Source organism: Pongo abelii, chromosome 23 (genome assembly GCF_028885655.2).
Source record: "Pongo abelii isolate AG06213 chromosome 23, NHGRI_mPonAbe1-v2.0_pri, whole genome shotgun sequence".
Taxonomy (NCBI): Eukaryota; Metazoa; Chordata; class Mammalia; order Primates; family Hominidae; genus Pongo; species Pongo abelii.
This window is the reverse complement of record NC_085929.1, coordinates 31,004,741-31,023,846: the sequence shown is the minus strand read 5'-3', so window position 1 is coordinate 31,023,846 and position 19,106 is coordinate 31,004,741. Positions and strand designations below refer to the sequence as shown.

The window sequence follows — 19,106 nt, the reverse complement described above, 5'->3', positions numbered from 1 at the left end:
TTAATTCACCCCTAGCTACCTCCCAACCCTCCTGCACACAAACCCACACCATCTAAATGATACGGCTGTTTCCAGGGACTCTAGTGGATGATCACAGTTCTTCACTGAGCCATCTGTTTCTCACACTGCACTCCAGGTCCTCACTCCTATCAGGAACCTGAAGCCAGGCAGGCTCTCCAGACAAAAGCAGGCAAGAGAGCCCCCCACAACCCATCACTTAGATTTGTCATCAGCAAGGGAGTGGTCTTAGAATATATACGGTGTTAAAGAGAACAACACATACTCGGGCCTGTCAGGGGGAAGGGGAAGGGACAGCATCTGGATAAACAGCTAATGCATGCAGGGCTTAATACCTAGGTGATGGGTTGACAGGTGCAGCAAACCACCATGACACACTTTTACCTATGTAACAAACCTGTACATCCTGCACATGTATCTCGGAACTTGAAAAAAATTAAATTAGGAGCTGGGCGCGGACCCTCACACCTGTAATCACAGCACTTTGGGAGGCTGAGGCGGGCAGATCACCAGGTCAGGAGACCGAGACCAACCTGGCTAACATGGTGAAACCCCGTCTCTATTAAAAATACAAAAAATTAGCCGGGCGTGGTGGCGGGCACCTGTAGTCCCTACTCAGGAGGCTGAGGCTAAGAATCGCTTGAACCCAGGAGGCAGAGGTTGCAGTGAGCTGAGATCACACCACTGCGCTCCAGCCTGGGCAACAGAGCGAGACTCCATCTAAAATAAATGAATGAATGAATGAATGAATGAATAAATAAATAAAATTTACAAAAAATAAGCTACCTTGAATGATGGAAGAAAACAAACAATCTGACTCTTACCAAACCGGCTGGATAGGTGAGGCGAGAGAATGGGATGGGGACTCCAAAATTGGGGTATTTGAATTTTCATTGAGAAAAGGGCTCTCCCGTTTCTAGATCAAAAAGCCTCAACGACAGAGATAAGAGGCAGAGTCAGCCTTTGTCTCCCATGCCCCAGACCTGGGAAAGCTGGCTATGGGCAGGAGGGAACTGGAAGCTGAGGATATCTCTGGGGATGAGGCTATTGGAAGGGGGTGGGGGTGGCCAGAGGTGTGCCAGAGGTTAAACGGCACCCGTGCCTTTTTTACCTGTGGGCGTCTTTTGGTTGCTGATGTGCTGCAGGTCTTGGCCCTCCGTGGCTCCCACATCCAGCTTGCCAGGCTCTACAGTAGTGGATTCTGATGTTGCAACAGCCACAGCCTCATAAATATCAGATTCATAACAGGGTGCCTCCTTCCCCCTGCACCAGCCACAGTTGGAGTTGATACAACAGGTCAGTATATTCCCCATGGGGCCTCTCCACGCCTCTCCACTCCTGCCTCAGCCTTCAATGAAATTGTAACTATGCTGCCCTAGCAGCCATACTACTGAGGGTGGCCCTGCACTTTTAGAAGCAGCCTGACCCCAGGCAGATCTGGGGCCTCAGCCCTTATTCTGCCACCACCTCCCAAACTAGCTGGTCTACGAGGTCGGGGACCTGCTGTCTTCTTTGAAAAATAAACGAACACAAGTGCCGAGAGGCACAAAAACTGCTGTCAAACAGCACAGTCGGAGCTCCTCCTCCCTCCACTGCCAGCTACCGACTGAGGGTTGCTGGCCCTGGCTGATGCCTATAATCCACAAAGCTTCCTATGTCACCTGGTTACCAGGAAACAGCCAGGTCAGGCTAGTGTCTCACAATGTCCAGCCCCACAGCACCCCCCCAACGCCTCACAATACCCATCCCTGCTGCTGCCCACCTTGTGGCCCCCCCGCCCCTCCATGGGGACTGCACTACTCAGGCTTTTATTCACCCTGGGCTGCCTGAGCTTTCCAGTCCTAAGCAAAGTGCAAGGGGAGGTTGTTATTGGAAGTCACCCTTGGCAAGAAACTCAATAGAAAACCCTGGTACAGCCAGGTGCGGTGGCTCATGCCTGTAATCCTAGCACTTTGGGAGGCTGAGGGGGGTGGATCACCCAAGGTCAGGAGTTCGAGACCAGCTTGGTCAACATGGTGAAACCCCGTCTCTACTAAAAATACAAAACATTAGCTCGGCGTGGTGGCGGGCACCTGTAATCCCAGCTACTCAGGAGGCTGAGGCAGGAGAATCACTTGAATCCAGGAGGTGGAGGTTGCACACTGAGCCAAGATCACACCGTTGCACTCCATCCTGGGTGACAAAGGTGAAACTGTCTTAAAAAAAAAAGGAACAAAAGAAAGAAGACCCCAGTTACTAAAGTCAGTTCCACAAACATTTCTGTTTTTCTGAGTCTGACAGCTTTCATTTGCTCACCAAATGTAGTTATACACAAATTTTTGACTGCTTTTCTAACTAAATGCTTCTCTCCTGTCTTACAAGTGTTAGTTCTTGTCTGCAACTTGACCATAGCTACCCACAGGGCGCTGGTCCCTCTCAATAGAGAGTTATGGCTGTGTATCCTCAATGAAACCCTGGGACACATCACACTTCCCTCCTCGTCTATAAAATAGGGACTGAACACATGCTTCCCAGTTCTGTAATGCTAGGACCTACCAACTCCCTTTTCTCCCTCTGTTTCTTCTTTCCATAGCAGGGGTACTCAGAAATTTATTTACTTTTTTATTTTTTGTGATGGAGTGTTGCCCTGTCCAAGGTGGGGTCTTTATAAGGGAAAGAAGGAGGCAGGAGGGTCAGAGAGCAGGTGTGGGGGTGGAGGAAAAGAAAGGGAGACGAGGGGGGAGGGTGAGAAAAGATGGTGGGGAGAGAGGGAGAAAGAGAGAAGAGTGGGAGAGAGATTTGAAGATGCTCAGCTCTGGCTTTGAAGTTGGAGGAAGGGGCCAGGAGCCCAGGGCATCCTCTAGAAGCTGGAAAAATCCTGGAAACGGATTCTCCCCAGAGCCCTCAGAAGGAGCCTGGCCCAGCTGGCACCCTGATTTTAGCATGCTATGATTCATTTTGGACGTCTGATGTCCAGACCAGGGAGAGAATCAACGTGTGATGTTTTAAGCCTCTAAATTAGGGGTCACTTGTGACAGCAGCCACAGGCAAGTCACACAGCAGCCATGGGAGAGACTCCCTAGGATGCCCCGAGGGTCCCTCTCTGACCCCACCCACAGAAACACAGGCCTGACCACTGCCGGTGCCCCCCACCCCTCTAACACCCTGCTCAGCAGGAACCATGCAAGAGGGGCTGGGTGTGGCTGGGCCATATTTTCTCCCCTGACATCTTCTCAGAAAGCAGCTGGAGCCCCAGACCCAGGGACCTTCACAGAGGAATTCCCAACACAGGACCTGGTTTTCTACCTGAGGCTCAGGATCCAATGGAGAAGAGTTTCCCCAAAATGATGCTTCCTCCAAAAATGGCCAGTGACACTCTGTGCCAAGCATCTGAGAAACTCTCCATGTCCCAGGGCTGCCAGACAGTCACCTGTGCACATGTCGGAGCCCAAATCCCGTCAATAGTGAGGCCTTGGGTAAAACACATCCCCACTTTTATTTATGAGGAGATGCCTGGCCTCAGCATTGAGAAAACCAACTTCCCTCGAGCAAAGACCTCTTTAATCTCTTAGAAATGATGGAGCACACCAGCCTGAAGAACATGGTAAAACCCCATCTCCAATAAAAATACAAAAATTAGCCAGGCATCGTGGCACGTACCTGTAATCTCAGCTACTCAGAAGGCTGAGGCAGGAGAATCAGTTGAACCTGGGAGGTGGAGGTTACGGTGACCTGAGATTGCACCATTGCACTCCAGCCTGGGTGACAGAGCAAGACTCCATCTGAAAAAAAAGAAAGAATGGAGCACCTATTACCCTTCTTGCACTGGTTCCTGGGGAGCTCAGAGCCTATCTTTTGCAAGTCTCCTGAGCCTCTTGCAGGCCTTTCATGTGTTTCCTTCCTGGCTTCCTCCTATTTTTCTCACACCTCTGAACCTGCTGTCAGGTGAAAAATCAAGGTGGGCGCAAAATGTAAGAGCTCATGAATTTGATGGTGTTGGAGTGTCCCGGACAGTCCAGCCCTCAGGGGTGGGGAGTTGGGCAGAGAGGAAGGAGGGCATTCCAGGGGCCAGAGTAGGATTTCCAGGCTGAGGAAAGAGAGGCCGTGGGTGGGTAGAGAGTCCAGACCAGGACAGGGACACAGGGTGTATCTGGAGGCTCAGCCAGAAATAGCTCCCTCCAGAAAGCAGGCAGGGAGTCGGGGGTTGAGCTGCAAGGAGGAAGGGGAGGAGGGAGAGAATGGAGGGACTGGTGTTCAGTGAGCCGACTCCTCCTATCCTGGCCTATCCCTAGGGGACACCTGTGGGAGACTGTGATCCTCTCCTCCAGGCTACTTTCCCACTGGTGCCAGGATTCCCCCGGCGCCACACTGAGAACATCAGGAGAAGCATCAAATTATGGGAGATAAGAAATGAAGAGGGGGGCAGGATTTCTGTTTGACAAAGGATATTTATTGAGGGTTTACTGGGTACAGGCAGAAGGGCTGGATGGCTTGGGATGCAGAGAGAGACCCCTACCCTGGGATCCTGCAGCTCAAGGCCCCTGTGGGTGGGGTGGGGGCTGGGAACCTATGAACATTCTGCAGGGGCCACTGTCTTCTCCACGGTGCTCCCTTCATGCGTGACCTGGCAGCTGTAGCTTCTGCGGGACCTCCACTTCTCGGGCGTCAGGCTCAGGTAGCTGCTGGCCGCATACTTGCTGTTGCTCTGTTTGGAGGGCGTGGTCATCTCCACACCCTGGGTGACGGGGTTACCATCTGCCTTCCAGGTCACCGTCAAGCTTCCCGGATAGAAGTCATTCATGAGACACACCAGTGTGGCCTTGTTGGCTTGGGGCTCCTCAGAGGACAGCGGGAACAGAGTGACCGAGGGGGCGGCCTCGGGCTGACCTGTGTGGAGAGAGGAGGGGGTGAGAGATGGCAGAGGGCGTGTGGGGTGTTGAGGAGTGCCTCTCTCTGTCTAAAGTCTCTGGGAAGGTTCATGGTGTGACCTTCTGGTCCACCCAGGGCCTCTCCTTCCCTCCTCATTCCCCCCTTTCCACTGGAGCCCTCTGGAGAGCAGACAGCCCCATGCGTTCTTAGAAGCCCTTCCTGCCACCTTTCCCATGTGTCCTGGCCCAGCTCTTTCCTCTGCAGCCTCAGTTTCCCCGTGTGTACCCAGGGCAGGCTGTGCTCCCTCCTTCCTGGTTTCTGGAGTCTGAGTTTGGAATCTAGGGGTCCCCCCACAGCACACAAAACCATCCTGGCAGGGTGTGGGGAGGCCCAAGCCTGGCATGGCCTGGAGCTTCCCGTCCCCTGGGGCACCAGGCTGTGCCCCAGTCTGGCCCACTCAGCTCTCCCAGTGAAGCGTGGGCTCCACCCAGGCACACCCTAGGGCTCTGCTGTTGCCCCGTCCCCACCAGCCCAACCATAGGGCCCTTCACAGCAGCTGGGTTCTTGGGGCTGCTCCCCCAGACTTCGGGGCACCGCAGCCCCCATGCCCACCCCAGCAGCCTCTGATGCCCCTGGACTTCACCTGGCGGCCTTGGAGTTCTCTGCACCCCCGTTTACTCCCCGCTAGTCACCTCCTGAGTCTAAGGTGCCCTTCCCCAAATGAAGGCGGGAGATTGACCCATGAACAGAGAGACACCAGGCCCCAAAGGTGATGGGGCTCCAGAGACAGACACATCTCTGCACTAAGAGACCCTCTCCTTTCTGGTGAATGTCCTGGGAGGACTGGGCTCTGGGACCTCACCCAGTCTCATCTGTCCCTCTGTGATCCCATGTGCTCACGACCCAGCACAGGCCACAGAGCTGCAGCCTAGACCCAGAGCCCTCTCTGTGCCCTCCACTGGCCTCCCCTCGAGGTGACCCCTGCGTCCCCAGGCCCCCGTGTGGCCCTCCCAGGATGGATGGGCATCCAGCCCTCAGCCTAGACCCTGGGGTCCCGGGGACTGTCTCTAAGGCCACTGCAGGGCCCCTCATCAGAACCGGCCTCTGTCTCTCAGTCAGACATGTGCCCTGGGAGAAGGGAGGAGCCCTGACCCCACCCAATCCCAGCCCAGGCCCCGGGACCAGGCTGTGTCCCGCTGTTGGAACCTGAAGGCGGCTGCTCCCACTGTGGGGGCCCTTCCTGCCCATTAACCTGAGACTAGCCCGCTTCCCCCAGACCCCATGGAGAAAGGAAGGGTTCTGTGCTTAAGGCTTGGAGGGCAGAGGGGAAGAAGCCCCAGAGAGAGAAAACAGATTTTTCCAGAGACAGGGAGGGTGGGACAGGCTGGGGAAAGTTGTGAGAGCCACGTACCTAAAACGGTGAGCAGGGTCCCGCTGCCAAACACATGCTTCAGTGAAGTATGCTTGGATTGAAACCCCCGGGGCCAGCACCTGGGGCCAGTCCAGGAGCCGCGCTGGAGCAGGAACCTGCTGGGGGTGAGGGGCACAGGGCTGCAGTGTGTAGGCTCTGACCCAGGCACAGGGCAGGGGGGTGGCCAGTCCCCCAGTAGTGTCTCTGTGCCTGTACTGTCTGAGGCAGGTGCCCCCACAGCCTTGGAGTCACCCTAATGTCTGTCCCTCTCTCTGAAGCTGTTGGTGCTGATGGTAACGCTGGCCCAGTAGGTCCCAGCAACTCCCTGAGTGACACATCCCTTCAGGCAGCTGTGCAGTGTGGCTGAGGAGTCCCTCAGGTGGCTCAGACCGGCCCAATCTCACTTGGCCTCATTTTAAGGGCCTCTAAAATCCGCCACAAGTGTCCCCAGTCAAGCCAGGCTGACTTCCTCCCTGGACCAGGACACTGGGTCATTCTTGACTCAAGAGGAGAGTCCTCTGCTTTTATATCTACCCATGGAGATGCAGCTCAGTCTCACTTTGTTCATGAAGCCTTTTCTGATCATTCATTCCATCTGTCCATCCATCCATCTGTCCATCTATCCATCTGTCTTTGCATCCATCTATCATCTGTCCATTCGTCCATCCATCGACCTGTCCGTCCATCCATAAATTCATCCTGTCTACCAGGCACTGTTTCGTGTGCTGGGGACATGGTGTGGTCCCCCAGGCTCTCACCCCCATATCTCCCAGGTCATGGCCAACAAGGCCTTCCTCATGGTCACGTCCAAGGTCCTTCTGCTGTACCTGGTGTCTCCGCTGGATGTGACATGGGGCTGGCCTCTCTTTTCAGTGACTCTTTTCCCCTTGGGGTCTGACTCCCCTTGCCTCTTCCCCTGGAATCTGTTTCTCCACGGCCCATGCCTGGCTGCTGACTCCCCAGACCCCCACCCAGACCTCTTTCTTGGCCATCTTCACACTCTGTCACCCACTATTGCCCACACGGTGAGGCTGGAGCCTATCCCAGCTCCAAACCCTCTCAGCCCCTCAACTGCCTACTGACCATGCCCAGTGGGCTACCCAACAGGAGTCTCAAACTAATCCCATCCAGAGGAGATGACCACCTTCCCCTAGCCCAGCTCATTTTCCGTCTTCATCTCATCACAATGACCATGGGCGGTCTCAACCCCTCAGCCAGAAACGTGGAGTCCCTGGACTCAGTCACCTCGCCTCCCACACTGAAATGGCTTCTGCATACTTAGCTACTGCATCTAGACATTCCTTTTTTTTTTTTCCTTTGAGACAGAGTCTCGCTCTGTTGCCCAGGCTGGCATGATCTCGGCTCACTGCAACCTCTGCTTCCCAGGTTCTAGCCAATTCTCCTGTCTCAGCCTCCAGAGTAGCTGGGATTACAGGCATGTGCCACCAAACCCAATTAATTTTGTATTTTTAGTAGAGACTGGGTTTCACCATGTTGGCCAGGATGGTCTCGAACTCCTGACCTCAGGTGATACACCCGCATTAGCCTCCGAAAGTGCTGGGATTAGAGGCATGAGCCACCACACCTGGTGACACTTCTTTTAAAGCTAAAAGAAGGCTCAACATGATTAATAAACAATAAAACCACCTTCTGAGACTCCAAAACCACAAGAAGCATGAACTTTGCTTTTCTGGATTTTAATCTCAAACTCTCTTTGGTACAAGGATGTAGTGTTCAACTGGGGCTTACTGGGTGCAAGTTCCCTGCCACAGGTTCAGACCAGAGTGTTTCTACCTTAGAAGCTGGTCTAGTAATTGGTGATTGGTTTTGTGATGTAAATATAAGATTTTCTTTTGTTTACTTGATTATTTATTTGTTGAGACAGGGTCTCGCTCTGATGCCCAGACTGGAGTGAAGTGGCGCCATCACAGCTCACTGGAGCCTTGATCTCCTGGGCTCAAGCGATCCTCACACCTCAGCCTCCAAGTAGCTGGGACTACAGGCACGCATCACCACACCCAATTATTTTTGTATTTTTAGTAGAGACAGGGTTTCACCATGTTGGCCATTATGGTCTTGAACTCCTGATCTCGTGATCCACCCACCTCAGCCTCCCAAAGTGCTGAGATTACAGGTGTAAGCCACTGCGCGTGGCCTTTATTATTTAAAAAAAAAAAAAAAAAAAAGTTTTTTTTTTTTTTTTTTTTTTTTTTGAGATGGAGTCTTGTTCATTAACCCAGGCTGAAGTGCAGTGGCAGCATCTTGGCTCACTGCAATCTCCACCTCCTGGGTTCAAGCAATTCTCCTGCTTCAGCCTCCAAGTAAGCTGGGACTACAGGCGCACACCACCATGCCCGGCTAATTTTTGTATTTTTAGTAGAGACGGGGTTTCACCATATTGGTCAGGCTAGTCTTGAACTCCTGACCTCGTTATCTCCCCGCCTCAGCCTCCCAAAGTGCTGGGATTACAGGCGTGAGCCTCCATGCCCGGCCACACATTCGGTAATTCTTATAATAATATATTTTTGAGATGAAGTCTTACTCCACTGCCCAGGCACGAGTGCAGTGGCTCCACCATAGCTCACTGCAACCTCCTCGGCTCAAGTGATCCTCCTGCCTCAGCCTTCTTTGTTTTTTTTTGAGACGGAGTCTCGCTCTGTCGCCCAGGCTGGAGTGCAGTGGTGCGATCTCGGCTCACTGCAAGCTCTGCCTCCCAGGTTCACGCCATTCTCCTGCCTCAGCCTCCCGAGTAGCTGGTACTATAGGCGCCCATCACCACGCCTGGCTAATTTTTTGTATTTTTTAGTAGAAATGGGGTTTCACCCTGTTAGCCAGGATGGTCTCGATCTCCTGACCTCATGATCCGCCTGCCTCGGCCTCCCAAAGTGCTGGGATTACAGGCATCAGCCACCGCGCCTGGCCTATTTTTATTTATATTTTTTTGTCCAGACGAAGTCTCACTCTGTCGCCCAGGCTGGAGTGCAATGGCACAATCTCGGCTCACTGCAACCTCCGCCTCCTGGGTTCAAGTGATTCTCCTGCCTCAGCCTCCCCAGTAGCTGAGATTACAGGCATGCGCCACCACGCCTGGCTAACTTTGGTATTTTTAGTAGAGACACGGTTTCACCATGTTGGTCAGGCAGGTTTCAAACTCCTGTCCTCGTGATCCGCCCACCTTGGCCTCCCATTTTGCTGGGATTACAGTCATGAGCTACTGTGCCCGCCCCTGCCTCAGCCTTCTGAGTAGCTAGGATGACTGGCTTGTGCCAGCATTCCTGGCTAATTTTTAATTTTTTTTTTTAGAAACGGGATCTCACTATGTTGCCCAGGATTGTCTCAGACACCTGGGTTTCGAGCAGTCTTCTCACCTCAGCCTCCCAAATTGCTGGGATTACAGGCGTAAGCCACTGCTGTTTCTTTCTTTTCTTTTTTTTTTTTTTTGAGACGCAGTCTCGCTCTGTCACCCAGGCTGGAGTGTAGTGGCACAATCTCGGCTCACCGCAACCTCCACCTCCCGGGTTGAAGCGATTCTTCTGCCTCAGCCTCCCAAATAGCTGTGAGTACAGGTGTGAGCCACCGTGTCTGGCCCGGCTGTTTCTTTTTCCTCCTACTCCTCCTCCTCCATTTGTTTCCCTCCCCCTCCTCCTCCCTTTCCCCCTCCCAACCCTCCTCCTCGGCAAGAGCCCTGGCCTGGCTGTTTCTGTTTCCTCCTCCTTCCTTTCCTCCTCCTCCGCCTCCCAAATTGCTGGGATTACAGGCATGAGCCACTACACCTGGCTGTTTCTTCTTCTTCCTGCTCCTTTTCTTCCTCCTCTCCTCTCCTCCTCCTCCTTAATTTTATATTTTTTTGATATGGAGTCTCGCTCTGTCACCCAGGCTGGAGTGCAGTGGTGCAATTTGGGCTCACTGCAACCTCCACCTCCTAGGTTCAAGCAATTCTGCCTCAGCCTCCCAAGTATCTGGGGTTACAGGTGTCTGCCACCACGCCCAGCCAATTTTTGTACTGTTAGTAGAGACAGAGTTTTGCTATGTTGGCCAGGCTGGTCTCAAACTCCTGACCTCATGATCCACCCACCTCGGCCTCCCAAAGTGCTGGGATTACAGGGGTGAGCCACCGCACCTGGCTCATTTTTTCTTTTTTTTCTTTTTTTCTCTCAAAATGGAGTTTCGCTCTTGTTGCCCAGGCTGGAGTGCAGTGGTGCAATTTTCACTCACTGCAACCTCCGCCTCCCAGGTTCAAGCGATTCTCATGCCTTAGCCTCCCGAGCAGCTGGGATTACAGGCACTAGCCACCACGCCCGCCTAATTTATGTATTTTTAGTAGCGACAAGGTTTCAGCATGTTGGCCAGGCTGGTCTTGAACTCCTGACCTCAGGTGATCTGCCTGCCTCGGCCTCCCAAAGTGCTGGGATTACAGGTGTGAGCCACTGCGCTGGGCCTACAGCTCATTTCTTACCACATAAAGCTTTGCACCTCTCCACAAAACTGCCATCAGGGATGTCCCCAGAAACCATTCATCCCAGGTGCCACGCAGAGAAGAGTTTCTTGTTCTCCTTTTCCCTTTACCTCTTCCCTCTCACCTCATCATGTTCATTCATTCATCCCTTTTCCATTCTCACTTTTAAGCCTTAACCTTTCAAAAGCCTGTCTTCCCCTATAAGTAATGTATTTTAACTCCCGCTATCACCATATCCTTCTCCAACCCACCAAACTGCCATCCTGAGTTTACGATAAGTCCATAAACTAAGAAGAAATGGGAAACATTCATTGCTAACTTGGCAGCCCCTCATCCATTCTATGTGAGAGCACAGATCTTATTGCCTTTGAAGACCCTTTTCTTGTTTCTTTGTTTTTGTTTTTTTTTTGAGAAGCAGTCTCACTCTGTCGCCCAGGCTGGAGTGCAGTGGCGCAATCTCGGCTCACTGCAAGCTCCAACTCCCAGGTTCACACCATTCTCCTGCCTCAGCCTCCTGAGCAGCTGGGACTACAGGCACCTGCCACCACACCCAGCTAATTTTTTTTGTATTTTCAGTAGAGACAGGGTTTCACTGTGTTAGCCAGGATGGTCTTAATCTCCTGACCTCATGATCCGCCCGCCTCAGCCTCCCAAAGTGCTGGGATTACAGGCGTGAGCCACCGTGCCCAGCTCCTTTTTTTTTTTTTAAAGACAGGTCTCACTCTGTTGCCCAGGCTCAAGTGCAGTGGTGTAATCATAGCTCACTGCAGCCTCCAACTCCTGTGTTCAGGCTATCCGCCTGCCTCAGACTCCCAAGCAGCTAGGACTACAGGCACACACCACCACACCTAGCTAATCTGTTTAGTTTTTGTAGAGATGGGTGTCCTGCTACGCTGAACAGGCTGGTCTCGAACTCCTGGCCTCAAGTGATCCTCCCACCTTGGCCTCCCAAAGTGCTGGGATTACAGGCATGAGCCACCGTGCCTGGTCGGAAGACTTTTAAATGCTGCCATATTCAAGACACGTTGAAACTCACCAGTATTCGATGAGCCTGCTTTTCGCAAATGAGTAATATAAAACAGACTGAAATACCTTAAGCTTCTCAGGCTTTGTACCCTCCTTTGGAATAGAGTGTATCCCAAAAGCACATTCATAATGAGGTCCAGTTTTTCCTTCCTCCTTGGCTATGAAATAGACAAGAAAAAGGCAAGCTAGCCATTTCCATCTCACTATAGCAGACTCTCCTGTTTGCTTTTTGACCGTATTTGGGAAGCGGGGGCCTGACTGCTTTCCTACTTCCTAAGCACAACTTACTTTTCCTAGGAAATCCTCAACGCAACCTACATGGATTAAACCAGCTCCTTGCTTTGTTTCCAATATTCTTACAACCAAAGTGTCCAGAATGGGCAAGGCAACCTGAAAAAATGAGGACGGGTACATTATCCCATGAGCCAAACTGCCGCTTACACTGGTTAGTCACGAAATCGGCAAAGTTCCAGATGAGCTCTCCAACCACGTATTTTCTGCGTTTTTGATCCAGACCCAGATGGTACTGCTCTAGCAGACTTTTCTGGTAGTCTTCACTGAACATCAGAGGTGGATCCTGGGATTCAAGGCAAAGAGAATTTAAGAGTCAGAACTGGCAGAATTGTAAATGTTAGATAAAAAATAAAGATCCACTTGATGGTGACCAAAATATCTATCCTCGCAGGGGGTTATAGTGACTGCAGGACTCACTGATGCTAGGGTAAAGACAGCCAGGGAATGACATAACCCAGAATTAAAAAGGAGGTTTAAAAAAACAACATATTAATTAGTAACTGCTTTATTTATAAATGTAATCTGATATTCAATTTTTCTTACTTTTCCGTCTCTATCTGCTGGTACAGTCTTAAGGCTAAACTACGTTAGAAGTAAAAATATGACTTTGGGCCAGGCGCACTGGCTCATGCCTGTCATCCCAGCACTTTGGGAAACTGAAGTGGGAGGACTGCTTGAGCCTAGGAGTTCAAGACCAGCCTGGGAAACATAGCAAGACCCCATCTCTACAAAAAGTACAAAAATTAGCCAAGCATGGTGGAACACACCTGTGCTCCCAGCTACTTGGGAGGCTGAGGTGGGAGGACTGCTTGAGCCCTGGAGGTCGAAGCTGCAGTGAGCTGTGTTTGCACCACAGCACTCCAGCTTGGGTGACAGAGTGAGACCCTATCTTAAATAAATAAATAAATGTATGTATGTAAAATTAAATTAAACCAGGCTGCGCATGGCAGCTCAGGTCTGTAATCCCAGCACTTTGGGAGGTTGAGGCAGGAGGATCACTTGAGCCCAGGAGTTGAAGACCACCCTAGACAACCAGTGAGACCCAGTCTCTACAAAAAGTCTAAATATTAGCCACGTGTGGTGGCGCATGCCTGTGGTTCCAGCTACTTGCGGGGCTGAGGAGGGAGGATGGTTTGAGCCCAGGAGGTTGAGCAGTGAGCTGTGATTACACCACTGCACTCCAGCCTGGGCAACAGAGTGAGGCTGTCTCAAAAAAAATTTTTTTTTAATTAAACTAAATACATTAAGTTATCCTAGTCATATGTCAAGACCTCAATAGCCACATGTTCCCAAAACCTGTGGATAAAACCTAATTCCCAAAACCTGTGGATATTACCTTATACAACACAAGAGTGACTAATACCTTAAGTGGAAAAGTATGTTAAAGATTTTTTTTTTTTTTTTGAGACAGAGTCTCACTCTGTTGCCCAGGCTGGAGTGCAATGGCATGGTCTCAGCTCACTGCAACCTCTGCCTCCCAGGTTCCAGTGATTCTTGTGCCTCAGTCTCCTGAGACTACAGGCGTTCGCCACCCTGCCCATCTAATTTTTTTGTACTTTTAGTAGGGACAAGGTTTCACCGTGTTGTTCAGGCTGGCCTTGAATTCCTGGCCTCAAGTGATCTGCCTGCCTTGGCCTCCCAAAGTGCTGGGATCACAGGTGTGAGCCACCATGCCTGGCCTTATTTGCATTTTTTTTTTTTTTTTTTTTTTTTTTTTTGAGAGGGAGTCTTGCTCTATCACCCAGGCTGGAGTGTGTGGCGCGATCTTGGCTCACTGCAATCTCCACCTTCCAGGTTGAAGCGATTCTCCTGCCTCAGCCTCCTGAATAGCTAGGACTACAGGCATGCGCCACCATGCCCGGCTAATTTTTGTATTTTTAGTAGAGATGGTGTTTTACTGTGTTGGCCAGGCCGGTCTCCAACTCCTGACCTCAAGTGATCCACCCTCCTTAGCCTCCCAAAGTGCTGGGATTACAGGCATGAGCCACTGCACCCGGCCTAAAGTATGTTAAAGATTTTGAGAGGAGGAGATGATCCTGGATTATCTAGATGTGCCCTGAATGTGATCACAGTGTCCTTGTAAGACTGACACACAGAGGAGAGGACACACAGAGCAGAGGAGAAACCAGTATGACTATGGAGACAGAGACTGGTGTGAGGCAGCCACAAGCCAAGGAATGCTGGCAGCCACTGGAAGTGGGAAGAGGCTGTGAAAATTGTCAAAATACAGCTGCGGCCAGGCACAGTGGCTCACACCTGTAGTCCCAGCACTTTGGGAGGCCGAGGTGGGTGGATTACCTGAGGTCAGGAGTTCGAGACCAGCCTGACTAACATGGTGAAACCCCATCTCTACAAAAATACAAAAGTTATCCGGGCATGATGGCGGGTGCCTGTAATCCCAGCTACTAGGGAGGCTGAGGCGGGAGAATTGCTTGAACCCAGGAGGTGGAGGTTGCAGTGAGCCGAGATTCCACCACTGCACTCCAGCCTGTGCAACAGAGCAAGACTCCATCTCAAAACAAAACAAAAAAACAAAAAACAACTCTGAAAAATAGAGCCAGGAAAAGGCCATGAAGAGAGGACTCTCGTGCACAAGTGCCCCATTCTCGGCTGGGTGCAGTGGCTCATGCCTGTAATCCCAGCACTTTGGGAGGCTGAGGTGAGAGGATTGACGTGAGAGGACTGCTTCAGTCCAGGAGGCTGAGGCTACAGTGAGCCTTGACAGTGCCACTGCACTCCAGCCCAGGTGATAGAGCAAGACCCTGCCTCAAAAAAAACAACTCACATTACACAAAGGCCATCACAACCTTACACAAAAAATACTTCTGCAAAGACATCTGCCCAGGAGTGGCCTGTCCAGCCTCAGACTAGTGTCACCCTTATCACTGATCCTAGTAGGATGATTATTTCAAAACAGTTATATACCAAAGCTAAGCTATGAGGAAGCAAACACATAAGAATGATATAATGGGCCAGGCACGGTGGCTCATGCCTGTAATCCCAGCACTTTGGGAGGCTGAGGTGGGTGGATCACCTAAGGTCAGGAGTTTGAGACCAGTCTGGAGAACATGGTGAAACCCATCTCTACTAATAACACAAAAATCAGCCGGGCATGGTGGCACACGTGGGTAGTCCCAGCTACTCGGGAGGCTGAGGCAGGAGAACCTCTTGAACCGGGAAGTGGAGGTTGCAGTGAGCCAAGACTGCAGCATTGCACTCCACTCCAGCCTGAATGACAAGAGCAAAACTCCATCTCAAAAAAAAAAAAAAAAAAAAAAAAAAAAAAAGGGTCCGGAGCCAAGATGGCTGAATAGGAACAGCTCCAGTCTACAGCTCCCAGCATGAGCGACGCAGAAGATGGTGATTTCTGCATTTCCAACTGAGGTACCAGGTTCATCTCACTGAGGAGTGCCGGACAGAGGGTGCAGGACAGTGGGTGCAGTGCACCGTGTGTGAGCTGAAGCAGGGCGAGGCATCGCCTCACCCGGGAAGTGCAAGGGGTCAGGGAATTCCCTTTCCTAGTCAAAGAAAGGGGTGACAGACGGCACCTGGAAAATCGGGTCACTCCCACCCTAATACTGTGCTTTTCCAACGGGCTTAACAAACGGCACACCAGGAGATTATATCCCACACCTGGCTCGGAGGGTCCTACGCCCACGGAGCCTCGCTCACTGCTAGCACAGCAGTCTGAGATCAAACTGCAAGGTGGCAGTGAGGCTGGGGGAGGGGCGCCCACCATTGCAGAGGCTTGAGTAGGTAAACAAAGCAGCTGGGAAGCTCTACCTGGGTGAGGCCCACCACAGCTCAAGGAGGCCTGCCTGCCTCTGTAGGCTCCACCTCTGGGGGCAGGGCACAGACAAACAAAAGGCAGGAGTAACCTCTGCAGACTTAAATGTCCCTGTCTGACAGCTTTGAAGAGAGTAGTGGTTCTCCCAGCACGCAGCTTGAGATCTGAGAACCGGCAGACTGCCTCCTCAAGTGGGTCCATGACCCCCGAGTAGCCTAACTGGGAGGCACCCCCCAGTAGGGGCAGACTGACACCTCACACAGCCGGGTACTCCTCTGAGACAAAACTTCCAGCAGAATCATCAGGCAGCAGCATTTGCGGTTCACCAATATCCGCTGTTCTGCAGCGACTGCTGCTGATACCCAGGCAAACAGGGTCTGGAGCGGACCTCCAGCAAACTCCAACAGACCTGCAGCTGAGGGTCCTGACTGTTAGAAGGAAAACTAGCAAACAGAAAGGACATCCTCACCCTCCTGAGTAGCTGGGATTACAGGAGCATGCTTTTTGTATTTTTAGTAGAGACAGGATGTCACCATGTTGGTCAGACTGGTCTTGAACTCCTGACTTCAGGTGATCCGCCCGCCCTGGCCTCCCAAAGTGCTGGGATTACAGGCATGAGGCACCGCGCCTGGCCTGGTTTTTAATTACGAAGAAAAAATTACTATAGTCCCTTTGGTATCACCCACATTGGCAAAATTGCAGTCCCCCTCCACTCCCCGAAGCCACCAGAAATGACTGCTGTTGTCTACAAAGCCTACAGCTCCGATTTCATCTCAAGATGTGTCCTACTGGGTGACAGCAAATGTCATTTTTTAAAGGCTTGTATCTGTTATAACCTTGGGAAATATTATCAATGGCTTAAGAGGCTCTTTTGACAAAAGAAAACACTGTTCCCTGAAATCACCTGGGCTGTATTCACGGGAATCTTTTCCTCGCCCTTCGGGTACTTCGGACAAATGATCAAGGACATCAACAAATCACTGTTCCCTGCATTTGAATGATCACAGAATTTTTGCGTGTTCTGTAAATGGGCTAAAACTACTGGAAACTGATTTCTTTTCATCATCTCCAGGGCAGCTTGCCCAACGTGCCGTGATTATGATGTCTTAGACTTAACTACTTAAGGTAACATAATTACCAAATTCCTGGAAACGCAAAACGTCCTCAGACAGGTACCGGATTATTCACATCCAACCTGATGCAATTAACCACGTCTCAAGAAGAAAGGACGTTCCGTCGGCCTCGGCCGCCGGCCACAGCAGAAGCAGCACCTGCAGCAGGCCCGGGGTCAGCCGCCTGTGGCCCCTGCTCCTCCGCGCTGCGCCCTCGGGGCCACCGAACAACGCTGTCCCCGCCCCAGGCAACGGACCCGGACGATGGGGCGGTAGCCCCAGCCTCTACCGGAGCGCGGGAAAGGCAAGCACGAGGGTCGCACCCGGCCTGTCTGCACACAGACAAGCCGCAAGCGGGATCCCAAAACCAGCTGAACCCCAACAACAACGGACGAAGGCCCGTGGGTCTCGGCGGCGAAGCCTGCGGGTTGTCCCAGGAGCCCCGAAGCCCAGAACGAGGACGGCGCGGGAAGGGAAAGGCGCAGGCGCGGGACACACTGGAGGGGCCCAGGAGCAGGGACGGCACAGGCGCCGGGCCTGCCGGGGTCTGCGGGGATGCCCGGGCGCGGCGCGCGGGCGGCGCTGAGGCGATAAACCAACCCGCCAGCGAACACTGCGGGAACCCGGCGGTGGCTCTTACCGCGCGGCACCGCATCGCTCCCTCGCAATCTCCTGGTTTGAGCTGGGCAGTAAGCTCACCCGGTGGCTCAGCCGAGACCCGTTGAGTCCGGCCTCAGGAAGCAGCCAACCCCGCAGCGCTGCTTGCCGGGCCCGCCCTGCCTCCCTGGCGGCCCCCGCCCTTGGCCAGCCCCTTCGCGCCCAGCAGGGCTGCGGCCGTCTGCGCAGGCGCCGTGGAGGCCCCGCCTATATTCCTTCACTGCGCAGGCGCCGCTGTCCCCCCCCAACCCCCACCCCCTCCCCTTCCCCCATCTCCAGCTCGCGTCCGTCTGGGCACTGGGTCGCGCAGGCGCCGTGCCACTTGGCCGGTCAAGAAAAAAGTAGCCGGCCAGCCGGTGCGCATGCGTTAGGCCTTGGGCTGGAGCCTGGCAAGGCGGGTCCCTTCAGAGGCCCCACTGGGCCCAGCGGAATGATGCTCAGAGTCCGCTAGTCCCAAAGGTTCTCCTCAGCGTGTTTACCGTGTGCCAAGGACTGTGCTCTGCATGAGCCAGACAGTGGTGAGGAAAACACAAAGCCCTGTCCTCCTGGCACTCCCGGTGCATAAGGGAACAGACAAAAAAATAGGCGAGCAACATACATATATGTATATGCATATACACACATATACACACGTACGTATATGCATATACACACATACACACGTACGTATATGCATATACACACATACGCACGTACGTATATGCATATACACACATACGCACGTACGTATATGCGTATGCACACATACGCACGTACGTATATGCGTATGCACACATACGCACGTACGTATATGCGTATGCACACATACGCACGTACGTATATGCGTATGCACACATACGCACGTACGTATATGCGTATGCACACATACGCACGTACGTATATGCGTATGCACACATACGCACGTACGTATATGCGTATGCACACATACGCACGTACGTATATGCGTATGCACACATACGCACGTACGTATATGCGTATGCACACATACGCACGTACGTATATGCGTATGCACACATACGCACGTACGTATATGCGTATGCACACATACGCACGTACGTATATGCGTATGCACACATACGCACGTACGTATATGCGTATGCACACATACGCACGTACGTATATGCGTATGCACACATACGCACGTACGTATATGCGTATGCACACATACGCACGTACGTATATGCGTATGCACACATACGCACGTACGTATATGCGTATGCACACATACGCACGTACGTATATGCGTATGCACACATACGCACGTACGTATATGCGTATGCACACATATACATATATACGTATATGCGTATGCACACATATACATATATACGTATATGCGTATGCACACATATACATATATACGTATATGTATATACACAGATATACATATATAAGTATATACACAGATATACATATATGTATATACACACATATATGTATATGTATATGCACACATATACATATATGTATATATACACACAAATACATATATATGCA

The 19,106-nt window shown here is 51.9% G+C and overlaps 2 protein-coding genes across 3 annotated transcripts in view; both read right to left on the bottom strand.

Moving 5' to 3' along the window:
* The window catches only part of LOC103889681 (aspartate-rich protein 1-like), a 32,004-nt gene extending 30,249 nt beyond the window's left edge, over positions 1 to 1,755 (bottom strand). The window contains exon 1 of one of the 2 annotated variants that reach the window (XM_054543220.2): positions 1,130 to 1,755. In XM_054543220.2, the coding sequence (XP_054399195.1) occupies positions 1,130 to 1,331 (202 nt within the window). In that variant the 5' untranslated portion in view covers positions 1,332 to 1,755. The remainder of the gene's footprint in view (positions 1 to 1,129) is intronic. The other variant, XM_054543221.2, reaches the window with a different exon arrangement.
* Positions 1,756 to 4,425: 2,670 nt separating this feature from the next.
* Positions 4,426 to 17,794, bottom strand: LOC100173165 (uncharacterized). The gene is made up of 3 exons (XM_054543224.2): positions 17,593 to 17,794; positions 12,201 to 12,336; positions 4,426 to 4,884 (listed from the first exon to the last, which is right to left on the bottom strand). The coding sequence occupies exons 1-3, from the start codon at positions 17,605 to 17,607 to the stop codon at positions 4,565 to 4,567; spliced, it is 471 nt and encodes a 156-aa protein (XP_054399199.1). The 5' UTR covers positions 17,608 to 17,794; the 3' UTR covers positions 4,426 to 4,564.
* Between the last annotated feature and the right edge of the window lie 1,312 nt (positions 17,795 to 19,106).

Bases quoted from the DNA above. Each gene is read 5' to 3' on its own strand.
- LOC100173165 (XM_054543224.2), bottom strand. The intron at 4,885-12,200 runs GTAAGCGGCAGT...CTCTCCACACAG, and splicing joins CGATTTCGTGACTAACCAGT to GTCAGCCCGAGGCCGCCCCC.